Here is a 27,075-nt window from a genome sequence, read left to right on the forward strand (position 1 = left end):
ACTCTTCTAAGTCGGATAGGCAAAAATGGCAAAAATGACCCTTTCATAAGCTGATCCTGTTATTTCAGCAGTTGGCAAACTACGCTTCCCGACTCATCAGGAACTACTGGTGCATCGGGATGTTTTGTTTACCTGGAGCGTCTGCTGGCATGGATCCCCACAGCTCTCAGCATCTGATTCGCTGTTCCAGGCCAATAGGAGTGGTGGGAAGTGGTGGCCGGCATGTCCCTCAGCCTGTGCTGCTTCCCGCAGTTCTCATTGGTCAGGAACAGCGAACCACAGCCACTGAGAGCTGAGGGATTTCATGCCCACAGACGCTCCAGGTACACAAAACATCGTAGCCTGCAAGAAGCTTACGCTGAGGGGCTGGGAACTGAAGTTTGCCAAGCCCTGATTTACAACGACAGTGTAGACCCATTCAGAAGCCAACCCCTAGTTGTTGATTCTTCACTTTTACTGAAACAAAACAAAACAAAAGCAGCTTAGGAATGAGTAGACACAGTAATCATTCTCTTGGTGAAGTGGATGGTACACAATGCAACGTGAGGAGCATGTCCCAATGTTTGCTTTAGCCTTGTAAAGATCACGTGTAGTAGACATGAAGACAATGTTTTTCAAATCAGCATTTGTACTGATACATGTTTTGATATCTTTAGAAAGGCAGAAATTTACCAGAAAAGCCATTAGCTGGGATACAAGACTTACAAACTATTAATTTACAGACCCTCTGCCAGCTCATCAATTGGTGTAAATCAGATCGGCTGAATTACAACAGCTGAGGAACTGGCTCCTCTCCTCCTTTTTAAACATTTAACATTGTTTACTGCTCCTTCTAATGGACAGAAATTCCATATTCATATACATGTTAAATTGCCATCCAGAAACAGATCATTCTGCTTGTCTTTTTTTTTCATAGATCCACAGAATTTAAGGCCAGAAGAGATCATTTGTTACAGAATTCTAACCATCCTTTCTGCCAGTGGAATTTGGCTGTTAGATTTAGGGTCAGAACCTGTGTAGTATGGTTATTTGAACTGAAAACTACAGCTGCAGCACTGGAAATATAAAATATTATCAAGTGTGAATAAATGGCCAATTTGGAAATATCAACTCGTTGCATCAAGTGCTATGCATAAACATGGCATACATATGCATAATTGCTTCCACTGCCTTCACACTGAACACTGGTTTTAAAACAGGAGTCACAGGATGATGGGAAAGCATAAATTCAACTTAGATTTTAGGGGGAAATTGACTGTAAGGTTAAATGGACAACAGAACGGACTGCCTAATTGCTACTATAATTATTCCAGTTCCTAGATCTCTAAGGAACAATCACATGTGTTTATGGAACACGGAGTATAAGTGCCTTCATGTTTACAGCAAAGAGTAGTATAGATTATCCATTTTAAACCTATTAACAATGAACCAATTTTTCAATCTTTGTGCCTAAAGTTAGTGTTAGTTATTGTACTCTAATGGTGCCTATAATTGTCCAGTGTGAATAGTTCCTTCCCTCCTTTAAAGGGCCAGATTCTGCCACATTGTTTACCATGTTATTCTGCAAAATCAGTGGCAGTCCTCCAAGAGTAAGGTTCTAGCAGAATCTGGCCCTATTATGTTTGCCAATTCACAAACATCATGTCTCCCACAACTGTATATTTCATTTTTGTAAACAGGATAAAAAAATTCCATTTGGAAGGTCAAACTCCCCAGACATTGTGGAGTTGCAATTGCTCTTCTTTGTGCTTAAGCTGCTTTTCCCCCGCATTCATTTGAGAAAAACGTCTGCTATATGCTGACATGGACTGTAAATTTATTCATGTGCCACAGACAGAGTGGCAGTGATAAGACCTCTGTAAACAAGGTAGCCAACGGGTACATTTTAAATACTGTAACTGTGAACCCTTAAATTTAGCTGTGGGCTACATTTTAAAAAGATTTACTATTAAAATGAATGTACATAGTGCTAGAAAATAAAGAGTTAACTAAGTCAGTCTTTAAAATGCTAATAACAGACAATGGTTTGTGGATAAGTTAATTAGCAGAGCCAGCTTGTGTTTAATTATTTCACTTGACCTGGTGCAGATTTATACACTAATCCCTTTTGAGAGGGGTAGGAGCTGTCAGAAACTATGTGATGTACCAGAGGAAAAACTTTAAATCTGTCTGAGCTGAGTAGGTACTCCTCTGAGTAAAACTCAAATGATACAACATTCTCCACTATTCTCCACCACAAGACAAACTCAGATGGAAAAAGAAATGCAGGCCTGAGCCACAGAGACTACATTAAGGACCCGATGAGCTCTCTACTATGAAATGATACTCCCCAACCCCACTCCCACTTAATAATGTGTGAATCAGCCCACTGTCGGTGGTGGTAGGATTTCAGGAACAACCTGAAACAAGTGCAAACTTGTACGAGAACTTGGAGCTCTCTGAAATCTTTTAGCAGACAACAAATGGAATAAGGGGTGCCATTTCAGACTTTGGTGATGGGGGGGGGACAATCTGTGCATGCAGTGATGGGGGAGGGGGCGGAAGAGAGTGAGAGAAGGGGAGGTGGACTGAGGACAGAGGCTTCAGCAGTGTTACTGAGCATGCTCAGTACAAGCCAGGCATCAAATGGGGAGGAGGGGAAACCAACGTACCCCCCACACATATCAACTCTATCCCGGGGCTACTAAGGCACCGGAAAAGTCTACTTTTTCGGCAGACAACTTAGCAGTTAGCAGACAGGAGCACGGTGTCTAATTCCTATATAAAAGAAAGAAAATTAAATAAATATTAGACCCACTCAGCTCTGACACTAACATATTCTGACATCTTGTGGCAAGTGACTTAAGGGATACTGGTTGGCCTTAACATTTTAATGTATATTCTTACTTTGTTACTAACTCTGTGCAGAGCGAGAGAGAGCGCATCAGGACTCCAGGGTTCTATCTCAACTCTGGAAGAGGAGTGGGGTGTACAGCAAGGGGGCAAATGCATTTAAGCTCTCTATAAGAACACCTTTTTCCAAATCCAATATATCTTTTTTTAGTTGAGGTGGCCAGATCTGCATACAGTATTCAGGATGTGGGCATACAATGACTTTAGATAGCGGCAATATGGTATTTTGTCTTATTATCTATTCCTTCCCTAATGATTCCTAAAATTCTGTTATCATTTTAGTTTTTAGACTGCCATGGTACATTGAACAGATGTTTTCCGGGAACTATCCACAATGATTCCAAGATCTCTTTCTTGAGTGGTAACAGCTATTTTAGACACCCCCATCATTTTTGTATCTATAGTTAGCATTATATTTTTCCACATGCATTACTTTGCACTTATCAACACAGAATTCCATCAGCCTTTGTGTTGCCCAATCACCCAGTTTTGTAAAATCCCTTTGTAATTCTTTGCAGTCAACTTTGGATTAGTCACTGTTTCCCCCTTTCCAAGAATATTTATAAGTTTAATACAGTGATCCAAATACAAATCCCAACAGCACAACACTCGTTCCTACTCCTCCCCTCCCCCCATCTTTTAAGTGGAGTGCCTGGCAATGTTTTCATGATGTTTTAATGATCCTTCAGTAACTTGAATTCTCAGCCTGTTATTCGTAATCACCCTGCCTCCTTCTTTTTATAACAAACTCCCTGCCCCAAAGGCAAAGCTGCAAGCAGCTCAAACTCGGTGGCATTCAAGAACTACCTCTGGAGCCAAGGCATACAACTTCAAGCAGATGTCAAGTAGGAAATCCAGGAGTTCAAACTGCGGGGTGGGGGGGGGGAGCTACTGCTCCCTAGCCCCTCATAAATGGCACCCTTGAATGGAATAAAAACTTAATAAGATCTCTCTTCAGTTCCCCTTCAGAAGTTTCTATTTGGAATCTAATTAGACTCAAAAGTACTTTTTTTCTAGAAAAAAAAGAAAGAAAGAAAGGTGTCTGGTTATGAGTTTACGAGAGAAATTAATGACTCTAAAGACATTGTTATAGTTTCACATACAAGAGCATGCACAGAGCTAAAGCATACAATATCCTAATGCCAAACTCAAAGAGAAAGGTAAAATAAATGAATAAATAAATGGAAAAACAATTCTGTTCACCAGTGACTAGCTCTAGACTATATGATTGGGAAGAAAATTCCTTCCATTTCAGTTAAGGAATAAGAAATCATCCTTGGTGGAGATTATTCAGGATAGGTCTAAACTGGCTTACCAGATATCTTTAAATATCAGATGTTTCTGTCCTCTGCTCATCATTACAAATGACTTATGAATGCCCAAGACCCTGAGTTGAAAATGTTTCTCTAGAACAATCAGACTCACCATCATCATGTGAGCAACAGCATTGCCTTTGCTTCTTACTCTTCATTAAGACATCAAGAGAAGTGGGGGAAATGTCAGACCAAAGGTAAGGTGAGCAGTGACATGGGGCAATCTCTGTTTTAAGAAAAGCAGTAGGACCGGGAGGCAGATTACCTATTAGCTTCCATGGCAGCAGCATGTCACTGGAACAATGGAATTGTTACCCTCAAAAGTGAAACACCTGAATGGAGGAGACAAAGCTTTCTTGGCAACAGGTCCACAACTAACTTCTCAAAGGGATCAGCATGAATGTATTCGACCTAACTTTCCTTCAGCAAAATTGCCAATTGTACCCTGCTCCCATACCTAACAAGGAGATGTCTCACTGACTGCAGAATGGAAAGATAGATCCTGAGAACACTGTGGCTGTGTCTAGACTGGCAAGTTTTTCCAGAAAATCAGCCGCTTTTCTGGAAAAACTTGCCAGCTGTCTACACTGGCCGCTTGAATTTCCGGAAAAGCACTGACGATCTACTGTAAAATCATCAGTGCTTTTCTGGAAATACTATGCTGCTCCCGTTCAGGCAAAAGTCTTTCTCCGAAAGACTTTTGTGCAAAAGGGCCAGTGTAGACAGCATAGTAGTGTTTTCCGCAAAAAAGCCCCGATCGTGAAAATGGCGATTGGGGCTTTTTTGCGGAAAAGCGCGTCTAGATTGGCCACGGACGCTTTTCCTCAAAAAGTGCTTTTGCGGAAAAGCATCCTGCCAATCTAGATGTGCTTTTCCAAAAATGCTTTAAACAGAAAACTTTTCCGTTAAAAGCATTTTCGGAAAATCATGCCAGTGTAGACGTAGCCTGTGTGTTCATCTTGACCCATGTGAAGTGTTGAGGTACCACTTCAATTATATAAATCCCTAGCTAGACAGACTGAATAGGGCAAAAAATGATAGAAGAAAAGTTCAATTTTTTAAAAAAGTTTCAGAAGAACACATAAAATACACTGTGGGCTGGAGGTTTTGCATGGAAACTTTTGATTTGCTGTCTGGTGAGTGTTGTACCAAGGTGGTAACATTTCAGCAAGTTGCAGGCAGAGTGTATGATTGAAATAGCAAGAATGCTTGTGATAATCCTCCACAGAAGCTACCTGATTATGGCTCATCCACTGAGTGTCATGTAAACCTAAGAGCAGCTCCTCTAGCTAAACAGAAAGGCTGATGTACTGATGATTCAGCATGTCCAAAGTGTGCAGCCCTGCATCTCCTTTTCATCAGCATGACCACGGGAAGATAAGGATTAAAATGTCCCCAGGATCTATTGATCTAGAATGGCTCCCAAAGACACTGGCTGGCATCTAAGTGGTTTCCTCTCTCAGTATGTCCCGAGTAAGTGATTGAATGTGCGTTCTTTGCTCTGTTTTGCTCTATCTTCAATAGTGTTTATCTGTGTTTGCCAATATTATTCACTTCCTGAAACCTGTAGTGATAGCAGCAGCATGTGCATCCAAACACAGATCCTATACGTAGTGAATGGAGCTAGGGCCATGGGGAGCTATTTGCCTGAAAATTCAAATTGTGCTCCCAGGTTTTGTAGCTTATATGACTAATTGTTCTTTGGCCCATTAGGTTTGCATCTAGCTCTCCTTCTTCCTTCATTTGATGGCATGAAATTTGTGAACGGATAACTACTGATGTCATAATTGAATGTGCTAGGGTGGCCCTTCTTCTAAGCACGAAGCGAAGCCAGGAGAAATCCTGGGAATGTTTCCTTTTCTTTCAGGAGCCCAACTAATTTCTGTGGGTCTTTTCTCGCTCTTAGAGCTGACACGGCTTTTGAATCTTTTTCTCTATCCTTTCCTTCTGCTTCACGTGAATGATCTGCTTCTCCTATGATCTCCAAACCTCTTTCCTAGGGACACTCGTGCTCATGCCCCAGTTCTCTCTCTCTTTCTACCTACTTCCACTACTTAAAGTTCCTCCGGCAGCTATAATGGCAGCACCTGTGAAACTTCACCATGGTAAGTGACAGAATGGGGTTTTCTAGGGCTACCTTTAACTCTGCGAGTCATAGCCGGCACTCATCCTCCTACCACTTATTCATATTTCCAGACACACACTTATTGAGTCTACTTTGGAATGATGTTTCTGTTACTAGCTCCTTTACTTTCCTCCTCTTTATTTGATTCATCCACTGCTGCTTTGGTGAGTGGAGAGTCACATATCCTCCACCTTGCTCCCCCACCTGGTCTTTAAGGGGCCTTTATAAATTGGTCTTATTAAATAGGGTATAAAATGTGTCCACCAGAAATATAATGAAGAATATAATGAAGATAACCTGTGTCAACTAAACTGTCTCCAACACATCTCAGCACATCATCTCCCTCAGCAGTCAAATAGATAATGTTCAGGCCAGCCAATGGGGGGAGGTTTAAAGGGAGTAGTTGCCCTGGGGCCCAGCATTCCTGGCGACTCTTAGGGATGCCGGGGGAGATGGGCGTGTGGCATAGCACGCTCCAAGTAGTGCTGAGGGTAGGGCGGTGGTCTTGAGGACTGGCTGATTTGGCCCTGCACCTTCTGCCTGAGGACCTATCCCTTCTAGGAGGGGATTGTAGAACCACGCCTTTCACCTTGCCTAGGTACTCGGTCGGCTCCCCTGATAACAATGATATGATTTCTTAAATTTCAACTGGAGTTTTCTGGAATGACAGGGGAACCCAGTTCAGAGCTGAGGACTGGTATGCCCCAATTGTCATCCTCTAGAGTGCATTGGGGAGAACATATTATTTTAATATCAGACAAACTTTTCCTCATGCCTTAGGTTCAGAGATTTTGGCTATGTCTAGACTGCAAGCCTCTTTCGAAAGAGGCTTTTTCGAAAGATACTTTCAAAAAAGCCTCTTTTGAAAAAGAGCGTCTAGACTGCAAGCGGAACTTTCGAAAAAGCAAGCCGCTTTTTCGAAAGAGAGCACCCAGGCAGTCTGGATGCTCTCTTTCGAAAAACCCATGTTTGCATTCAAGAACGCCTTTTTTCGAAAGAGCACTTCCGAAAAAAGGCGTTCTTCCTCGTGAAATTAGGTTTACCGCTGTCGCAAGAAAAGCCGCGTTCTTTCAATTTAATTTCTAAAGAACGCGGCTGCAGTCTAGACACAGGTGAATTTTTTTCGAAAAAAGGCTACTTTTTTTGAAAAAACCCCTGAGTCTGGACACAGCCTTTAAGGCCAAAGGGATCATTAAATCATTCAACCTCACATCCTTCCTAACCCTGGCCATAGAATTTCACCTGTTTTGAGTGCAATATACGTTGTGTTTAAGTGAAACACATCTTGCATCCAGCCTTGATTTAAAGACAGCCAGAGATGGAGCATCTGTCCTTTTCTTTGATAGTTTATTCCAGTAGTTAGTCATTTTGCTCTGAGGTAGTGTCCAGGAAGCCTTAAGGCCACATGTTCAAATACAGAGACTCAAGATGAGAACACACAGATATACACATGTTTTAAAAGCAAGAGCATACCAAAGCAACATATTTGGAGATTTTCCCCCTTGAGCATGCAACTGCAGAAGTATTTTTCTGCATGTGTTTTTAAAACACGGACCTCAGTGTTCCATTTTGGAAAATAACATCCTTTGGACCCATGAAAATCAGACTGAGCCTAGTTGTTTTAGATCTTTTTGGAAAGAAAGAAAGAAAGAAAGAAAGAAAGAAAGAAAGAAAGAAAGAAAGAAAGAAAGAAAGAAAGAAAGAAAGAAAGAAAGAAAGGACTACTACACAGCAATCACCATTTAAGGCAAAGGATTCAGATAATACATGGAAAATATAGCTCATATTTAATGGTACTTGTCAAAGAGCAACAAGCCCTGACCAACTTGTCAGCCATTACCGTTCTTTTCAGGTGGCTAATTTTGGCGATGAAAATATTAAACAAATTCACATACCACAGAGAAGCTAGTTGGACGTTTTTTCCCTTTCATTCACTGTCCCTACTTTTATCTCCCTCAGCCATCTGATCTCCATAGATTCACTGAGGTATCCCTTGTATCATGTCCAGATCTTTCAGTATCATGTTGCAGCAAAACGTTATTATAATCTTATTCACAGAGGGCGGCGCAGACTTGGATAGCAGCACACTGATAAGCAGGGAAGGAAATAAAAAACACAGATCCTAACCCCATGCTAAATCCCTTTTGTGCTGTTTCAGTGGCATAAAGGGGGATTAAAGCTGCCAATAAGGCTCTGCTCTGGATTGTCCTGTCACAGATGATTCCCTAGTGCTGTAAAGCCAGTCCAGGTTATCTGCATTCTGCAGCTAGTATACAGGGCTGTCCAAGAGCAGAAAGGGACATTGCTGGAATGCACTGCATTGCAGCAAGCCTGGGCCAGTGGAATAAAGTGCAGAGGGTCATTCCAGAAGATGTAAATTAGAGCAGCTCAATGGGTGCTCTAGCTTGCAACAGAGGTTGATTAAGGCCTCGGTTATCCCCAGGACTGGAAATACAATGTCCTTTCTGCCTGCTCCTTCTCTGTACAGATACTGAGCAAAATTCTGGTGCACATTAGTCTCCAGCCCAATAATTCTCCAGTACACTTACCAATGGGTTTCTAACAAAAGGCTCAGGACTGGCCTTATCATGAGGCAAACTGAGGCTGCCTCAGGCGCCAGACTGGGGGGGGGGGGCGAGGAAGGAGGGGGCACTAGGACTCAGAGAATTGAGACTTTTCAAAGTTTTAGCCCAAGCGTGGGGGCATGGGGGTATCATTTGAGTTCCCTGCCTCAGGTGCCAAAATGTTGTGGGCCGGCCCTGAAAAGGCTCTGGCAGATACCAGAAGACAATTGCTCTCACCTTGCTGCAGAGTTACCATGAAGGGCACAAGTGAACCCAACACTGGCCTAGCTGAATTACAGGGGGTCCTCGCTATAAGTCGCCCTGGTATTCATCCGTTCCACACTAAAGTCGTTGACGTTTGTAGGAACTGATGTGTTATAAGTCCTCCCATTCCCCGCTATACGTTGTGCGAAACACTCCCCCCAATTTGCTTAAATGGGAGTCTGTCGCGGGGAAAAAGTTCCCCTCTTAAAGTTGTTTCGCTATAAGTCCAAGTTTTTTGGAACGTATTTTTGACTTATAGCAAGGACCCCCATACATGAAAAAAGCAAAGACACCATAAACGAACCCTTTCAAAACCCTGGCCTCTCCGAAAATTCTAATTTCCACAGACGTATTGGAGAAGAGGTCAGCCGCATCTTCCAGGCAGTGAGAGGAACCGTTCCTCCCACACTGCTAAAAATCCTGCTGTTTCATTCATAAATAAAATAAGCCACAAGCTCAGTTGCTGGCAGGCACTCCCTTTTATCTTTCCCCTTGGTTGAGAAAGAGACTAGCAACATCACATTTTCAGAAAGCCAAGCGTGGTAATCACAGAACTGGATGTCATGTATTTTTTAAAGCATTTGCAGCAGCACAGCTCCAGCCCTTTTTAAAAAGAATTAGAAGCATGCTGAAAATTCTTAAGAAGCTGCTTAACTCTCTTCTTTATTTATTTTTAAAATGAGAAGAATGCACTGGAAAAAGGCGACAGTCAAAAGGAGAGTTCAGAAAGTTAGCGCCATTTCACTTCAAGCACTGTGGTGCCGAAATACTTATTATCTCAAATAAGCCCAGATGACATTTGAGATGTCTCGACAATTATTGGCCTGCCAGCAATGTGTGGAATCAGCCAGTTCCTTTTCTCTTGCTATTTTTTTTTTACATGCTCAAAGTCCTCATTCATAAAATATGTAGTGAGAGCTCTTCAGAGGATGATATTGCCTATGCTGTAGACCTGATGAAGGTTACTGTGCTGCTGAGACAGATATCCTGCCACAAGATAAATCAATGTAGCCGGTGGAGTTGAATTACTACATCAAGAGCTCAGTGGTTGGCATACTGGCCTTCAGAATGACAGTCTGGGTTTGATCCCTGGCTGGCTGGACAATTTCGAGCTTCAGTGAGAATGTGGAATAAACACTAAGTGTGGCCCTAGTCACTATCTCCTGGGTACAAATATGAGATTTTTGCACACTCCAATGCCATGTGTTAGGGATACACTTGGTTCATTTATCTCCAGCATGTACCTCAGTGGTACAGACAAAATGAGAACAATGAGGACTGGAATCTGGACATGCTACTAAATTAAGCAAATAAAATGATTAGCAATTGGCTAGCTGCTTTTTCTAGAACAACTTACTTTTGCATCAGCTTGCTATAAACCAAATAAAAGAAGCATCTTTTCCTTACAGTTTGGTTATGTCCTGCCCATTTCATATCATTACGGCCTTTCTTGCAAACTCAAATATTCCATGCTCCAGTCACTGCCTGATTTTTATCCCCTTGTCTTAATATGTTCTCCAACCATCCATTTATATTTGCTTCATTTTTGCCAGTTTTGAGTAAGTGTTTGATTTTAACCTGATGTTAGCTTCAGTGTTTCAGTGTGCCTTTGAATTTTTGGTTCTTTACATTCTAAAACCCCATCATTTCTCTATTAGTTCAATGAGATAGATGCTCTTTTGTTCCACCCTTGGCACTTCTCACCCTTTTGCAGGCACAAGCTTAAATTAGACTATTACTAACCTGTCCTCCTTTAATAATTTTTATGAAGTGCAGTCCAATTTTCTTTATCTTCTGTTGGGATCCATTCAATTAAGCACAGGCATAATGAGTGAATGGACACAGAGTTTTGTGACCATATTTACATCCAGATTAATGGGAATCAGGTAAGATAACTTTAAAGCTATCAATATTTTAATACCTTTCCTTTTCATTTTGCAATCTTCAGTGTCAGACACATTTAGAGTTTTTAATTTCCTCCTCAGCTGGTGAGAAATCAGAGTTTATACATGGCTGTAAATTACCAGAATTTGCCTCAAAATAGATTCCTTGCAGGTCTTCCATCTTGATAGTCAGTTGAATGACTGCTCATGACACACAAACTGAGCTGCAAAGATGATCATTTATTGGCTACTGTAATGAATGTAATTTATTTATCTACATATTGCTGAGAAACCAGTATTTATCAATATCAATATTTAAATGAAGACTCAGAGAGCACTAAATGTATAACATAGGGAACTCTGAGGCAACAGAAATGCTGAACTAGATAAGATAAAAATGTCTTTTCTTATCTTACCTTTACCACTCATATTTAACTATTTTATCGAAATAAACCTAGACCTCAAATATGAACCTGAGTCTTATTTACACTAAGACTGTGACAATGACATTTATACCCACTTTACATTGCTAGAGCTGTGTAAAATGTCCACTATGTAAGCTGATAAAGAGGTTCTATATCATAGAAATGTAAGTGACTAGTTCACCAGTCACTTCCCCCTGCCCTGCTGCCTCTATCAGCAAGGTTCCCCCTGCTGCCCTTCAGCCTTTTAAATGTATTAAGAACCTGCTGGCTCTTAATACATTTAAAAGGCAGAGCCATAGTGGGGTTAGCTGTGTGGTGCTGCCCCTTTGACATGGTGCTGTGGAGCCCAGGGTCACCTGGGGACTCCCCAGCTGATCCCGGGCTCCGTAGCATTTCCGCCAAACCAGGATCAGCTGGGGAATCTGCTGAAATGCCATGGGGAGCCCGCTGGGGGCTTTTGTACATTTCGAAGCTGCACCCATGTGCAGCCCGGACTTCCTGCTGGTGCCGGTCTGCACATGGTGTTCTGCATTCCTCCTTTAAAAGGTACAAGAGCCCCAGCAGGGGCTCTTGTACATTTCAAAGGAGGAACGTGGAAGTGCCTATTAATTAGTCAAGTAGTCGATGGCTAGTTAATTAGCCGATATACAACATCCTTAGTCAACCTAAGATATGTAACTACAGCTACAAGAATAGTGTAGCTTGAGTTATCATACCTTAATTTGAATTTCTGTGGTGTCCCCACTGTGGGAGGTCAATGGGACAAACTCTCCTGTCAACTTCCTTTATTCTTTGTGACCCTGTGGAGTACCATGAGTAGTTGATTTAGTGGGTCCTTACTAGACCCACTAAGTCGAACCCTGGAAGATTGATTTCCAGAGCATCGATCCTGGGGTAAGTGTAGACCTGGTCTAACAGTAGAGTGATTCTTTAACATTATTTGGGGAAGTGGAGTTACTATGTTGGCAAAAGATCTTCTATCAACCTATGCAGTGCCTACACAGGGAGCTATCACAGCACAGCAATGATCACCCAAGTTCTGCAGTGTATACATGGCCTAAAAGTTTTTTTAAGTAGTAGAGGAAAAAGGTGTGGGGGTAGGGAGAGGGCAGAAGAAGCAAAGATTCTGCCTTTGGTTTTTTTTCTGTTTGATTGTTTTGGCTAGTGAGTTTTAAAGCTGATTTGCTCTTCCTTTGCCTCTAAGCCTCTGAAATTACTAAACAATTAGGATGTCTCTAAGACCTAAAAGTCAGGGGAACAACTTCAGTTTTGCCATTGATTTCTACAGGATTTCACCCCTTAGGATTTAGGATCCAGCTTTGGGTACTTGGTTGTTGTCCTGTCATTTCTAGGGCTGTGTCTAGACTACATGCCTCTGTCGGCAGAGGCATGTAGATTAGACACATAGGCAAAGGCAAATGAAGCCGCGATTTAAATGATCGTGGCTTCATTTACATTTACATGGCTGTCGCGCTGAGCCAACAAACAGCTGATCAGCTGTTTGTCAGCTTGCGCGCTAGTCTGGACGCTCCCCTGCCGACATCAAAGCCCTTTGTCGGCAGCCCCGTTATTCCTCGTGGAATGAGGTTTACCGTGGCTGCCGACAAAGAGCTTTGATGTCGACAGGGGGAACGTCCAGACTAGCGTGCGAGCCGACAAACAGCTGATCAGCTGTTTGTCGGCTCCGCACGGCAGCCATGTAAATGTAAATGAAGCCGTGATCATTTAAATCGCGGCTTCATTTGCCTTTGCCAAAAAAACAAATCTATATGCCTCTGCCGACAGAGGCATGTAGTTTAGACGTACCCTAGGAGATTACTAGTGATTCGTATGCTGCCTATATCCCCTTTTCTACTCACCAACAAGGGAGAATGAAGAGGGCAACTGACCCATGTCTCAGCAATTCTAAAGGGCTTTCGACCACCACTGCTGCTACTGTGACAGTGGTGGTGGCTAGAGTTCCAGTCCCTTTAAATCATTGCTGGAGCTCTGTTGCCTGGGGAAAGAGTAGCCAAAGCCCCGCCCCTTCCATCTGAGGCCCCACCCATACTGGAACCCAGCGAGGTTGTCAGTTCCACTGCTTCTACCATAAGTCTGCAACAGGCTCCAGCATTGCATGGAACAAGCTATCTGCTTATGATTCTGTTAAGTTTCTGATTTTGTAAATAGCGAGAGCATGGAAAAGCCCTTTGTCATATGTACAAAGTCGCCTAGATCAGCCTGTGGAAGAGACAAACTGCAGTGCTATGGTTTTTCCTCAGTTCTGTTTCCTGTCTTCACCTCCAATCTCTTACAAATTCTTTTTTCATCTGACCAGCTCCTCAGTCAGCTGTTTCACGGACCCTCCTCCCTCAAGGTTGCTGACACTGTGCCTCGGGTGAGCCCCAGTTCTGTGCCAGCTCCATCCAGCACCCCTTGTTTCCGTTCCAAATCTTTCTGACTGCCACCAGGGCCTCCTTCTGCCTGCTGCTGACTTGCTATCCAGCTTTCTGGGTTCACTAGCGGCCACCTTCCCTTGCTCTGAGGCAGTGTTTAGGATTTCTGCTCCCAGGCTGGACTGAGATGCACGGAAGCAGCTTGGAATCCTGAAGCCTTAGAATAAGCCTTGAAGCAAGAGGCAGCCCCAGATGTTTGAATGAAACAGACAGAAATGCTGATCGCAAAGTGTTCAGTTGCCAACTCTCAATACTTCTTCCTCCAAGCCAATCAGAATGCACTTTGGGGACAGGAATCTCTACTGCACAGCCTAGCCAAGTTGCTTTTAATTTAGGGGCGAGACATTCCACTTCCTTTTCTGTTCCATTTTTCTGATTGATTCTGGGGACAGGAAGTCCTAGCATTTATGTTAATCTGATCATTTTTTCTGTGAGAGGTTGGGAAGTCAACCATTGGATTCATCCTGACTTTATCTAATAAGATGTGCATTTCCAAAGCAGGAAGGACTTGTGAGGATCATTTTAGCTAATCTGTGATGGTGGAGTGTTGTTTTAAGACTTAGCACAGTTTTTTTCCCATTTGGAAAATTAGCATATTCTGCAATGACAGAAAGAAGATATTTAGAGAAGAGTGCTTCTCAAAACAAAAATGTAGGTGCTTTAATATACAGCAGATGTTTTCCTAATGTTATCAATGTAATCACCAGTAAGCAAGGACCACGCTGGTTCTCTAACACAAGTATGTACATTTTTAAATACCCGATAACGAAGCAGTGTTTGGAATATAGCATTACATTTAAGAAAATGTTCCCAATGGTCCTAGAATTGTTCCCACAGATAAAATTTAAAGATTCATAGAAGTTAGAGATGGGAGAGACTTTTGTTCATCCTCTGGCTGGTGAAAGACTGTTCTCTATAGTTTATTTTCCACAGCTTTGTACCATAGTCATAAGTTCTCCAGGGATAAGGGGTTCTCTTCCCCCCCCCCAACTTTTAAGCTTATCCCACACTTTTTAAGATTATCCACTTTTGCTGATTATTAGGACAAAAGGCTCATACCAGAACCAAGTCACAACCAGATTTGAACCTCATGGCTTCACTCTGGGTATGTCTACGCTACAGGACACGGTTGAATTAAGATACGCAACTTCAGCTATGTTAATTGTGTAGCTGAAGTTGAAGTAGCTTAACTCAGCTTTTGGCACTGTCTAACCTGCAGGAAGTCAAAGGGAGAACACTCTTCCTTCGACTTCCCTTACTTTTCATTGAAGCAGGATTGTGGTATTGACTGGAGCATCCCTCTCAGAAAATTAGCTTTCTTAACTAGACCCGCTAATTCGAGCCCTGGAAGATCGACAGCAGCAGCTTCAAACTTCTCTGTAGTGTAGACATACCCTCTGAGACAGAACCCTTGAATACAAACAAGTAACTCTAAACTTTAGAACATCTGGGCACACATCCAACTCTGGATTTTACTGTTCAGTAAATCAATGATAGCCAAAAACATCTATATATTTTCCCTTTAAACTCACCTCTCTGTCAAGTCCGGCAGCCACTGTGACAATGTCTCCTGTTTCACTATTAATGGTAAACATATTTTGTGATGGACTCTGTGGGGTCTGAGTCACAATCCGGTATCTCACCATCCCATTGGCTGTAGTACTATCATCTGCATCATTTGCAGTCACAGTCATCACATAGGTCCCTTGAAACAAGAGAAAACAAAATAAAAACACCTTTTCAATAGACAGTTGTTGCATTGTTGGTAAGCTGGAAACCTGCACTTCTTTTAGAAATCTTATATAGCTAAGAACATCACATTGGAAACCTACCTAACTAATCAAGAAGTATGTTGCGAAAATACTAATTTTGTTTGGGATGGCCACCTTGGAAGGATAATGTTAATATATAACCAAGCTTCCCCTGTTCCATTACCATCTCCAGCCTTGTAGTGTTTTCGAAGGCTTATATGTTTTAAAGCAGCAATTTCCCTCTGCAGCTTCCTGTACCTTCTCCCAGAGGGATAGCTTTTTTCCATCCAAAAATCAGCCCAGTAACCTTTCAATGAGACTATTTCTAGGATTTAACAGCACAAGATCTCCCAGAGTTCCCAGCCTACATACACCACTAACATGCACCACTCTAGCATGACTCTCAATCAACATGACCCCCAATCCTGCAGTAACAACATCCAACACTGCAGCGCCAACACCATTTCAGTGAAGAAACAAGGCTTATCTGCAGAGCAAACCAAACAGCTGCTGCCCAGCAGGGAAGGAAATCAATGGTTTGGTATGTGTGGCCAGCAACATATTGAGTCATTGGTTTGTTTCTTGCTAATCATCAGCTTCTTCATTTGCCTTGCAAAAAGCCTATTTTCCAGATATTGCTGGGAGCGCAATGACAGGCTTATTATCACTGGAGTTTGGCAGCAGGGTGTTCTGTTAAAGTGGGAAATTATCATTATGATGGTAGAGGATGTTGCTTGATTGGATGGACTCCTGCAGCTGCATGGTCTTATGACCCTTCTCCCCCCCCCCCCCCCCCCCCCAGACAGCTGATGCCTAACCTTTGTTATTATTGGGTGGAAAGAACAACTTTAAATGATGGACAGACGCTGCTTACAAATAGTCATCTGATACCCAAACAAGAGAAAGGAAAAAGCAAGGATGGACCAAGTTTACGGGCCATAGGAACACACAAGAATTGATAGAAAAATGGAGGGCATCGCTATTACACTCTCATTTGAGAGTCATGCATAGTGAGAGCCAGATAATGGTTGGCAACCCACGGTCCACCATGAAGGAGGTGCCAAGGGTCTCAGCAGATATTCTAGCTCAGTCTAAATGGATCCTTTGACAATGGTGGCAGAACTCAGCCAGCTCTACTGGCCATCGCAGTGTGTATAGCTGTTAATCACACTGCTTTGCTTCACTTTTTGGATAGCGACCACCTTTGCGGGTGCTAGCAGGCAGCTCCCCAACAGGATCACGTCCTTGTGCAGGTGCACATAATCCAACTGGACTCTGTCCAGCTTGCATAACCAAGCTGTTTCTGTTCTCTATGGTACTACAGACCCTTGTGAGTTTTGCTATTTTCGTTTTTTTTAATGTATAGTGAAAATTCCTGTGATAAATGCAAGTCCTGTTTTTCTGCAATAACCTTGGTCCTCATTTGTGGAATGAGAACAAAGTATCCTAAAACTTTTCTGATCCATAAACTTGGGCTGAGGAAAGGAACATTGACTTGGAACAAGATTGCATGAGTTATTATTTGTTCTTTCTCTTGCAGCATTCCTTTTTTTCACTAATGATGAGAAAACTGATACAAACACAGAAGCCATTCCTAGATAAATGCTTTATAGGAGAAATTTCAATAGAACATGTGGCATAAGACATCTGACTTGGAATTTATGTTATCTTAATGCAGTGCATAGAGAAAATAAGCTCTGAACAGAATGTCAAAACTTATGGCTAATGAAAATGGAAGAGAAAAGAGAGAATAAAATCTATTTTAGGAGATATAATGCACACTGTATTAAGCCATTTCCACAACATCAAGCTCTGGAGAAACAGATTTCATGATTTTCAAGTTTTTGGCATAAGAAAATGTAACTGCTCAGAAATAAAAGTTGTTCAAATTGTCAACAGAAAGCAAAGAAGATTCTTTTATATTCTTTTATATTCACAAGAGATGCTTAGATGTAAGAATTTACAAAGTGCTAGACCAGGGGTGAGCAATACTTTTTGATGGAGGGCCACTCCAAGATTTTGGAAGGTGGTCGAGGGCCGTACTCTACCATTATATTAATGGAGATGCGCGGTCTGGGATGGTAGTTGGGTACAGAAGGGAGCTTGGGATAAGGGTCTGGGGTGCAGGAGGGAGACGGGAGTCTGAGAAGGAGTTGGGATGAAGCAGACGGTTGTGACTTAGGACAGGGGATTGGGATGCAGGGGATTTGGGATGTGACCTAGGGTAGGAGGGGATTGTAATCTGGGGCAGGAGAGTGGGGTGCCAGATCTGGGATGGGGTGTGGGTGTAAGAGGGGGACAGAGGGTTTCGGTATGTTGAGTGAGGGGCAGAGAGTTGGGGCAGGACAGGGCTGGAAGGCCAGAAGCAGGCTGTGGCCAAGAGATTACTTGTCAGCTGCCAAACTAGCCTGCTTGCCTGCAGAGCTTAAAAAGTTTCCCAGCCAGCCTTTCTGGCCAGCCATGTGCTTCATGAATAACTGAGCCCAGGAGAGGGGGTGCGATTCTTCTTAGCTGCCTGTTATTCTAACAAGCAGCTCACATTTGGCCGGTTTCTGCCAGAAACCGGCCAATGGGAATGTGTTGGGGGCGGGGCAGCTCCTAAAACTTCCACCTCCCCTCCAGTTTCAAAACAGAAACGGAATCCTGCAGCTGCTTTTCTGCAGGGTGCACAGGGCTGCAGGGCAAGCGGGGGATCTGGTGGCATGGCGGGCCGTATCTGGCCCGAGGGCCATATTTTGCCCAAGCCTGTGCTAGACCCTACAAATTCTTACTCCTGTGAGTAATTCTATTGAGTTAATTGAGACAGATCCTGTGAAGAAGAATGACAACTCAGGCAAGACTTTGTAGGATTGAACCTCATGACTTTTCTTTCCCTTTACCCTACTTTCCCTTGATGCAACACTCTGACCAATAAATTAATAATTTTTATACATTGCAGATCTCAAAAGCTGATTATACAAGCTGTCCTTGACCTGCAATCCCGTAAAGACACATGAGACAGCCAGGTTAAATGCCTCTTATGATGTGCACTGAGAATGAGGCAGCCGTAGCTCTTGCTGCAATCTGCTCTGATTCTCATGTGTGAAAACAAAAAGATACATTGTTAAAATATGGCCTGATGAAGTAAATACCATAAATACACATACATATCCTGTATATATTTAGGTGGAGTTGGACAGGCATATACTGTTGTGGTACTGGGCACCTCTGAGTGCAAATTTAACTACTGTCAGTGCATCTAAATAGTATGCATAGGAATACTTGTTTGTATATTTTAATTGAAGTAAAATGGATCTGTTTCTATAGTTCTCATCATTGTTGTATCGAGACATATAGAGAGAGCTACTTTGTACAGCCCTTACTCAGGTGAGGATTCCCAATTATGTTAATGGGGCTACTCATATGAGTAAGGGTTCCCCAATGTAAGGACAGTCCAACCTAATAAACTATTTTGTAGGTCTTTAAAGTGCTACATGGCTGCTTTTTTTTGTTTTATCGAGCCCATAGTGTGTATGTTTGACGTTAGCGGGAACGGAAGTCACAGACTAACAGTGCTCGCTGTGCATCATTCCACTTGCAAAGAAATGGCTATTCTCATCTCACGGGTCTTTTCCTTCCTACCTCATGGACAGACACTGTGAAAGTTGCTCCAAACAGCTTTGCTGAAGCGTTGCATGTTTCACTGTTCCACTTCTGGGTCAGCTACTGACAAGTACCAGGTGGTTTTGAAATGTGGGGACTAGAATGAAATGACCGTAAGCCACGCCAGGATTTGAGGCTGTCATGGGTTTTGGTAACTCATACCAGGTCTGCTGATGGGCTGGGTGGGCGCAAAAGGGGCATTTGCCCCAGAGCCTGGCGATTCAAAGGGATTCGGGGCACTTGACTCGTATTGCTGCTGCTGCTGCAGTGGCAGTGGCAGCTGGAGCCCCAAGCACTTTAAATTGCTACTTGAGTACTGTGCTGTGTGCTCCAGGCAGCACTGGGGGGCTGGGAAGGGGTACCCGTGGGCCAGCAGAGTGTGCTCTCGGCATCGCTCAGGGCTGGCTGCTCCAATTCTGCCCCTTTTTTCTGAGGCCCCGCCCCTTCCAGGAATAGGAGCTGCCCCACCCACACACCTTGCCCAGGGGCCTGTCAGCACCCCTGACTAATACTACTTAGTACTTATCTTCTGTGTAGCACTGTATAAGCAGTAACGGTACATTCTGGATCTGAAGAGCTCATGCACGTACGCAGTGAACAACCCAGACCTCATTAAAACATGACCTGATGAAGCACAGAACACTGACTGAACCTATAAAATACATACTCTGAACAATTTGTCTGATCTGTTTTCTCTTACATATACATGGGATCCACTAACAGTGATGAAACAGAAACTTTCCTTATCACATCAGGTACAACATATGTTAACTACAATGCACCATCTAATAAATCACGTCAATTATTAAATCAAGTTTGTTACCCTTGTTGAATAACCCTCCCAAGCCACTGATGGCATTATTGTGCACAGAGAGCGCTGACAAGAGCCATGTACATTATTTCTTTATTAACTAATGTGCCACGTTCATATATTCACTGAGTCAAAATTAACATGTGACACTGCATAGCTGATCTCCCATTAAAGAAGACACCAAGAATCTGAGCTTGACAGTACATGGTTTCATTTGACAAAGAATGCAGCCTTCTGGACATTACTTTGTCAAGTGATACAAATTCATTTCAACCCAATGACAATTAAATATATGAAATAGCGAGGGATCCTTTGCCCCAATTTCTTGCCTGCCTGAGACACAGGAAATGTGTATGCTAGAACTGGACAGGTAATGCTCACGTAGACGTACCAACACTAGCTCCGATTGAGCGAGCATGCTAAAAATAGCAATGTGACCATGGCAGTGCAAACGGCAGGTGCAAGCTGGCTGCTCAGGTATGATCCTATCTGAAATCTTAAGCACAAACTCAGGGTAGCCAGCCCTCCCCAATGATAGCGCTGCAGAAACTACCCTGATTGATCATGAATATGCTTTCCAGAGCTAAAAATTATATCTCCAGATCCCAACTAAACAAGCCATATGAGTGTCAACATGTGAAAACTTTCCCTTCAGATTGATTGGGCTTTCTGTGCCATGTGCACATGATTAGAGGAAGTGATAAAGAACCCATTAAGTGCAAGACAGAGCCTTACAGGATATATTATGTCTGGAGACCCAGAAGCTAGTAAGTATGGTTTATGTATTTAGTGCAGAATATACAGGGAGTTAGCATGGAATACTGTTTATGCTTCATAGTCACACTTTAGCGACTTTGCACAAACTTCCCCAAGCCCTAACCTTGATTCTTGTTCAGTTTAGAAATTACTAAAGTAAGTTCTGCATTGAAAAGTTACTATGTAAAACTAGTTTTGTGTGGTTCCTTGTTTCTCATTGACTCAAGACTATTCATACCCATTTAATAAGGAAAAATTAAAAATAAAAAGAAGATAATACCTGTATCTCTATATACATGCCCAGATGTCTTGGAAACACATGTTAATCTGAAACAGTGGGTTTTGCCAACGAAAGCTCAGGATACTATATATGTGCACTAGCTGGACTTACCCGGAGTTGCTTTGGAAACTGGAAGAACAAAATTTAGGAAATTTAGGAAAGGAGGGGACCCTGAGCCAGGGATCCCCAGAGCCACAGACCCTGGGGGCTGATGGCTCCTGGCCCACACCTGACCCTCTGAGAGCAGCAGGACCTTCCTCCCCCAGGACTGAGCAGCCAGACCCCAGGAGAACAGTACACAGTCATGCAGCCAGTAGCAAGGGGACTTCTCTTTGCAAGGTTGGCTCAGGGATCCACCTGCTCTGTCTTGGCAAGCAAACACTCAGAGCTCACATCTAATCCCGATGGCTGGGACCAGACTCAGAAGAGCCCCACTCACAGTACGAACAGCAGCCAGCTGGCTTTACAGCAGTGTAACGCATTGAGGGTTTAACCCGGCCCCTCCACCCTGCGCTGCAGCAGGCACACGGATTCCTTCTGCTCCGATAAGCCCAGCAAGCTGAGCAGAAAGGCTGGTTGGCTTTGGTTTTGGTTTCCAGAGGGGGGGAGTGGCAGGTGGGGAACGACCCTAGGTGGAGGGGAGGTTACACGCGGGAGGGGCGCCCCAGCTCGCACCCGGAGCTGCAGGTGCCATGGGGAGCAGGGCGGGTGCCCGAGCCATTGTGCGCATGGGGGAGGGGACACTACATGCCGGTGGGAGAGGGGGGAAGAGGGTCAGTTATGTAACCTTGCGGGCAAGAGGGGGCGAGTCCCGGGAGGCTACATGTGAAAGGGGTGCCCCAGCTCATGCCCAGGGCCTTAAGTGCTGCAGGGGGCAGGGTGGGACCCTGATCGGGTCCAAAAGTACCTTAAAACCTTCTCCTGGATGAAAGGTTATCCCATGCAAAGTTTGGTTGCGGTAGCTCTTATAGTGTCCAAGTTATTAGCGCACAAACTTACAAACATTCTCCTTTATATATTAGATAGGGTGGTACTTGGACAGATGTGGTGGAAGAAAATCAGATTCTCTGTCTGTGTGGGGCACAGGGTGGCAGTTTGGGAGGTGGCGGGGATGGAGGAGGATGGAGCGGGGCGCTGTCTGTGTGGGGCACAGGCTGGCAGTTTGGGAGGTGGAGGTGGAGGGGTGGGGCGGAGCGGGGTGCAGTCTGTGTGGGGCACAGGCCGGCAGTTAGGGGAGGGGGCGGGGAAAGGGGGGGGTAGCAGCATGCAAAAGAGCCAACCCCGCTCCCCCTTCCTCCTCCTCTCTCTCCCCTCCTTGTGTCTGGCCTGGCGCCGGTTTTAACCGTCAGCGCCCTTTTCCATGCCGGCATCCCTGCACTCCCTGGGTTCACCTGCCCACCAGTTTGCATGCCAGCTGAGGTGCGCCTGCATTGTGAGGGCGGTCCTCCGCATGCCACCTCCGCACAAGTGCCACAGGCCCAGAACAGTGGCAGCCTGGGAGCGAATTGCCGCTGGCGGAGCTATAGTGCAGGGGGGGGGGGTGGAGTGGGGCCCCCATCACACCCTCCCACAGTACCTTAAAACCTTCACCTGGAGAAAAGGTTATCCCATGGAATGTTTGGTTGCAGTAGGTCTTATAGTGTCCAAGTTATTAGAGCACAAACATATAAACATTCTGCTTTATATATAAGGTTATGTCTACACTTGCAGCTATTTCAGAATAGGGCTGCAAATGTAGGCATTCAGAATTGCAAATCAAGCCCGGGATTTAAATATCCCGTGCTTGATTTGCATCTTTCTGGCCGGGCACCATTGTTTGAAATTTACAAGCCCGGAATAACTGCCTACACGCAGCAGTGAAACGGGCGTTCGAAATAAATCATAGTTTTTAAAGTTACAAACTAACTAAAGTTACTGAGACTTTTAACTCTGAAGAGTCATCCTAAGAGGTGAATTCTTTCTGGCTCAGATATTAACAATAAAGAATTGCAGACTAATTGCTGCCCTGGGTTTCCCTTTGTCTTCAACCTCTGATCTCTCTCACAGCCTTGCAACCTGACTTCTGTGCAGTAAATATTGGGTTTCCACTATGTTAAGATGTACATGTGTGCAAATAAAAGCTGAGAACAGTTGCGCTCATACTTCTTACCAAAAATGGCCTCTAATGCTTTAAAGTTACAATTGCATCATAATTACCCCACTGTTCTAACCTGGGTAAAAAGAAGACTGGTGTTTATTAATTAGACTTCACACATCTTAGAAGAAAGAGCTAATGGGGTATTCATAAAAAAAAAAGAAGCCTTTCACTCTGTCCTTTATGCCTCATACCAAATGCAATAAACAAACACCTAAGCCCCTCTCTCCTGCCCACATCTGTTCTTGTGTAGAAACAGACAGGCTAAAACTTCATGCAGTTTTCTGTGATAACATTAATTCTTTATTGAATTGTGTCATACAGTTTATGTTTTTAAATAGCTGGTAAATGTTGCAGAGTCATTAAAGGTTGGTTAACCTTCTCAATCTAATTTGTCTTACAAGATACTTAATTTAATCATCTCCCCATAGAAAAGGAATGAATCATTATGTGCAGACATGTAGTGATGGCCGTATTATATTAGATCTTCATTAACCCAAGTTAATAATGGCTTTGAACTTATGGAATCCTCCCCATCCACCTTATTTCTTTTCTCCAAATTGCATAGCTCCTGTACTGAATGCTCTACATACCATTGTTTGGTAGAAGAATAAAGTAATCACCGATGGAAAGTTTGTGCTTAAAAGTGGCACAACATTTGTAACACTTTCATAAAACATTTACAATTTCTATTTATTAAAGAAAGCATCCTGAGAATAGTTGTTCTGTACTCCCCGGGTTAGATTCTCAGACCCTTACTCATATTGAATGGTATCTTACTCTTCAAGCAATACCACTCATTCCAAGAAGACCTTTTGCCAAATGAGGTATGACTCTCTGAGAAGAAAGATAGAAAAATCTGGTCCCATATTTGTACAAAATGGGTGCCCAGATGTGAATAGGTCCTTTGAGTGATACAATTATACAAATATTACTCCTTCTCTTAAAATATTAGAGGATTTACAAAAAAATTAAATATTGCTTCAATGTTGAAAGCAGCAACCATCTGAAAATCTTGGATTCCAGGCTCAACACATTGTCCATCATGGACTTGTGTATGAAAATTGCACTTTGACTTTGTTCTCCTCGTCTTGATGATCTCATTGTTGTGATTCCAGAAAAAAAGTGTAATTGACAAGATTTGGGCGAGGAGTACGCCACGAGGAGTAACGGTAGTTCGGAATAGGAAGCCTAATCCAAACTACCTAGTCCGTGCTGCGTGTAGCCGCGGGGCACGGAGTCCACACTAGTGGACATTTAAAAATGGCGGTGCCCGGCAATATGCAAATGAAGCCCGGGAAATTCAAATCCCAGGCTTCATTTGCAACTCCGGTTGCCTACATTACCACCCTAGTTCGAACTAGGGTGGTAGTGTAGACATACCCTGAGGGACAGATTCTTAATGTAAACCAAAGACACCAAAGGAGTCTCAACAATTCACATCACTGGAGAATCTGACATTGGCATTTTAGGTCCACTGAAGCTCTTGTTTTGGAAGGCTGATATTCTTTTAAATGACCAAGGGAACAGCTGAAAGCAGAAAACATGCTTAGGGGGTGGTACAGCATTTTGGGCCTTACTCATGATCCTTTATAACTGTTATAAGTGTAAGAGTTACACTTGTCCATAAAAGGGGCGTATTACAGCTGTAACCCACGGTGCCTGATGCACCAAAATTCATGTCCTTCATGAAGCATTGGAGAACTCGAGAACAACCCTATACATATGAATATGAAACAGTAAAAATAATCATTAATACTTCTTATGCAGCACTTTTTCTCAGAAGATCTCAAAGTATTTTACAAGTGAGATCACTGACCTTTATCCCCATTTTACAGATGGAGAAGCTAAGGCACAAAGAGGGGAAGTGACTTATCCAAAGTCACCTAAAGGGTAGAAGAAGAGCTGGGAACAGAACCCAGATCCTCTGAGTCCAGTACTTTTGCCACTAGACCACAGTAGCTCAGATGTTAATCAGGACGTAAGTGACTGGATGACTAGTCCCTCTCCCCCCCCCCTTATTGCCTCTATCAAAGAGTGTGTCTAGACTACAGGGTTTTGTCAACAAAAGTGGACTTTTGTCGACAAAACTATACCTGCGTCTACACTGCCACTGAGTTCTGTCGACATAACGTCGACAGAACTCAGCAGTTTTGTTGACGGCTGTAAACCTCATTTTACGAGGAATAATGCCTTTTGTCGACAGAGTTCTGTCGACAGAAGGCATTATTGCATCTACACTGTCCTTTGCATCTACACTGTCATGTCGACAAAGCGGCTTGCTTTGTCGACAGAACTGGATGTAGTCTAGACTCTTTTTGTCGACAGAAGCTTTGTCAATAGTATCTATCGACAAAACTTCTGTCAACAAAAGCCTGTAGTCTAGACGTACCCAAAGGCAGCAAAGGAGGGGGAGCAGGAGCGGGTGCTGGGGGGAGCCAGCTTAAAAGCCAGTCAGCTCTAAATACATTTGAAAGGCTGATGCATAGTGGGGGGCACCCAGCGTAAGCTGGGAATCAGCTGTCCCAGCTTGCGTTGGGTCCCTCCTGCTGTGCTTTAGCCTTTCAAATGTATGAAGAGCCAGGATGCTCTTAATACATTTAAAAGGCAAAGCTGCAGCAGGGTTCTCCCCCAGGTGGGAACTAACCTCTTTGTGGCTCCCCTGCTTATTGACTAATCGACTAGTTGATGGAAAATCCATCGACTAATCAATTAATTGATTAAACTAAATTTAACATTCCTACTAGTTAATGGCATATAATAAAATTTAATTATAATCAGAATAGCCCTGACTAAACTATGTACAGGCAGTCCCCGGGTCCCATGGATCCGACTTACATCGGATCCCTACTTACAAACGGGGTGAGGCAACCCTGCACTAGCTGCTTCCCCCCAGCAGACCAGGGAGATGCGAAGCTAACACCCCCCCCCCCCCCCAGCAGACCAGGAAGACGCGGAGCGGCTTTTCTCAGCAGACACCTCAGCTTGAGAAGAAAGGACTGAGGGAAGTGAGGTGTGGGAGAATAAAACTGAGCTCTGGAGAAATGTTTGGCTAGAGTTTCCCCTACAATATGTACCAGTTCCGACTTACATACAAATTCAACTTAAGAACAAACCTACAGTCCCTATCTTGTACGTAACCCGGGGACTGCCTGTATTATGGTTTGACTTACAGATGCCCATGAGTTCTAAATTTCCTTGGATAAAGGCACAGTCTTATAATTGGATTCAACAAGGATAGATTTTCACTAGTTTTAAATATAGGAAAGGAAGACAGACACAAGTGCACAGTCACAGCCTGCGAGAAGGAAATGAAATATACCTACTATTTTAGTCAAGCCACAGAAATGCCAGAATAACTATTTTAAAATCAATGAAGTCTTGCTTTCAATACTTCAATCAATGTAATGAATGAAGAATAGTGAGAGCTGTCATTACCAAATGTAGAAGTAGTGAAGATGACAGAAGAGGGGAATTTAGAAGATATTAACTTGCGGTCAGCATAGAGACAACTGCTGCAATATATAAGACTAAAGTTTACGAGTTTACTGAAAATGGATTAAATAGATGATAAAAAGTCATTTTTACATTCCCATCACCCCACATGCAAAATGAGAATCAGACTCACTAAATTTATGCAGTTTTGTCAACTAAATAAACACATGCAAGGCATGGAGATGAGACAGATTATTGAAATTCTGTTGCAGAAGTAATAAATTGCAGTATGTTTAATCTAAACTATATCCTGTATCACACAGACAGAAAAGTAAAGTAGAAGCAGCACTCTTTTTTCAGATTCT

General features: G+C 43.2%; 1 protein-coding gene across 1 annotated transcript in view; it reads right to left on the reverse strand.

Moving 5' to 3' along the window:
- The window catches only part of CDH4 (cadherin 4), an 821,769-nt gene that overhangs the window by 124,585 nt on the left and 670,109 nt on the right, over window positions 1-27,075 (reverse strand). Inside the window, exon 7 of the mRNA XM_075901106.2 lies at window positions 15,434-15,606. Coding sequence (XP_075757221.2) covers window positions 15,434-15,606 — 173 coding nt within the window. The remainder of the gene's footprint in view (window positions 1-15,433; window positions 15,607-27,075) is intronic.

The sequence above is a fragment of the Pelodiscus sinensis genome, chromosome 17, assembly GCF_052426305.1.
Source record: "Pelodiscus sinensis isolate ZL-2025 chromosome 17, ASM5242630v1, whole genome shotgun sequence".
In the NCBI taxonomy this organism is placed as follows: domain Eukaryota; kingdom Metazoa; phylum Chordata; order Testudines; family Trionychidae; genus Pelodiscus; species Pelodiscus sinensis.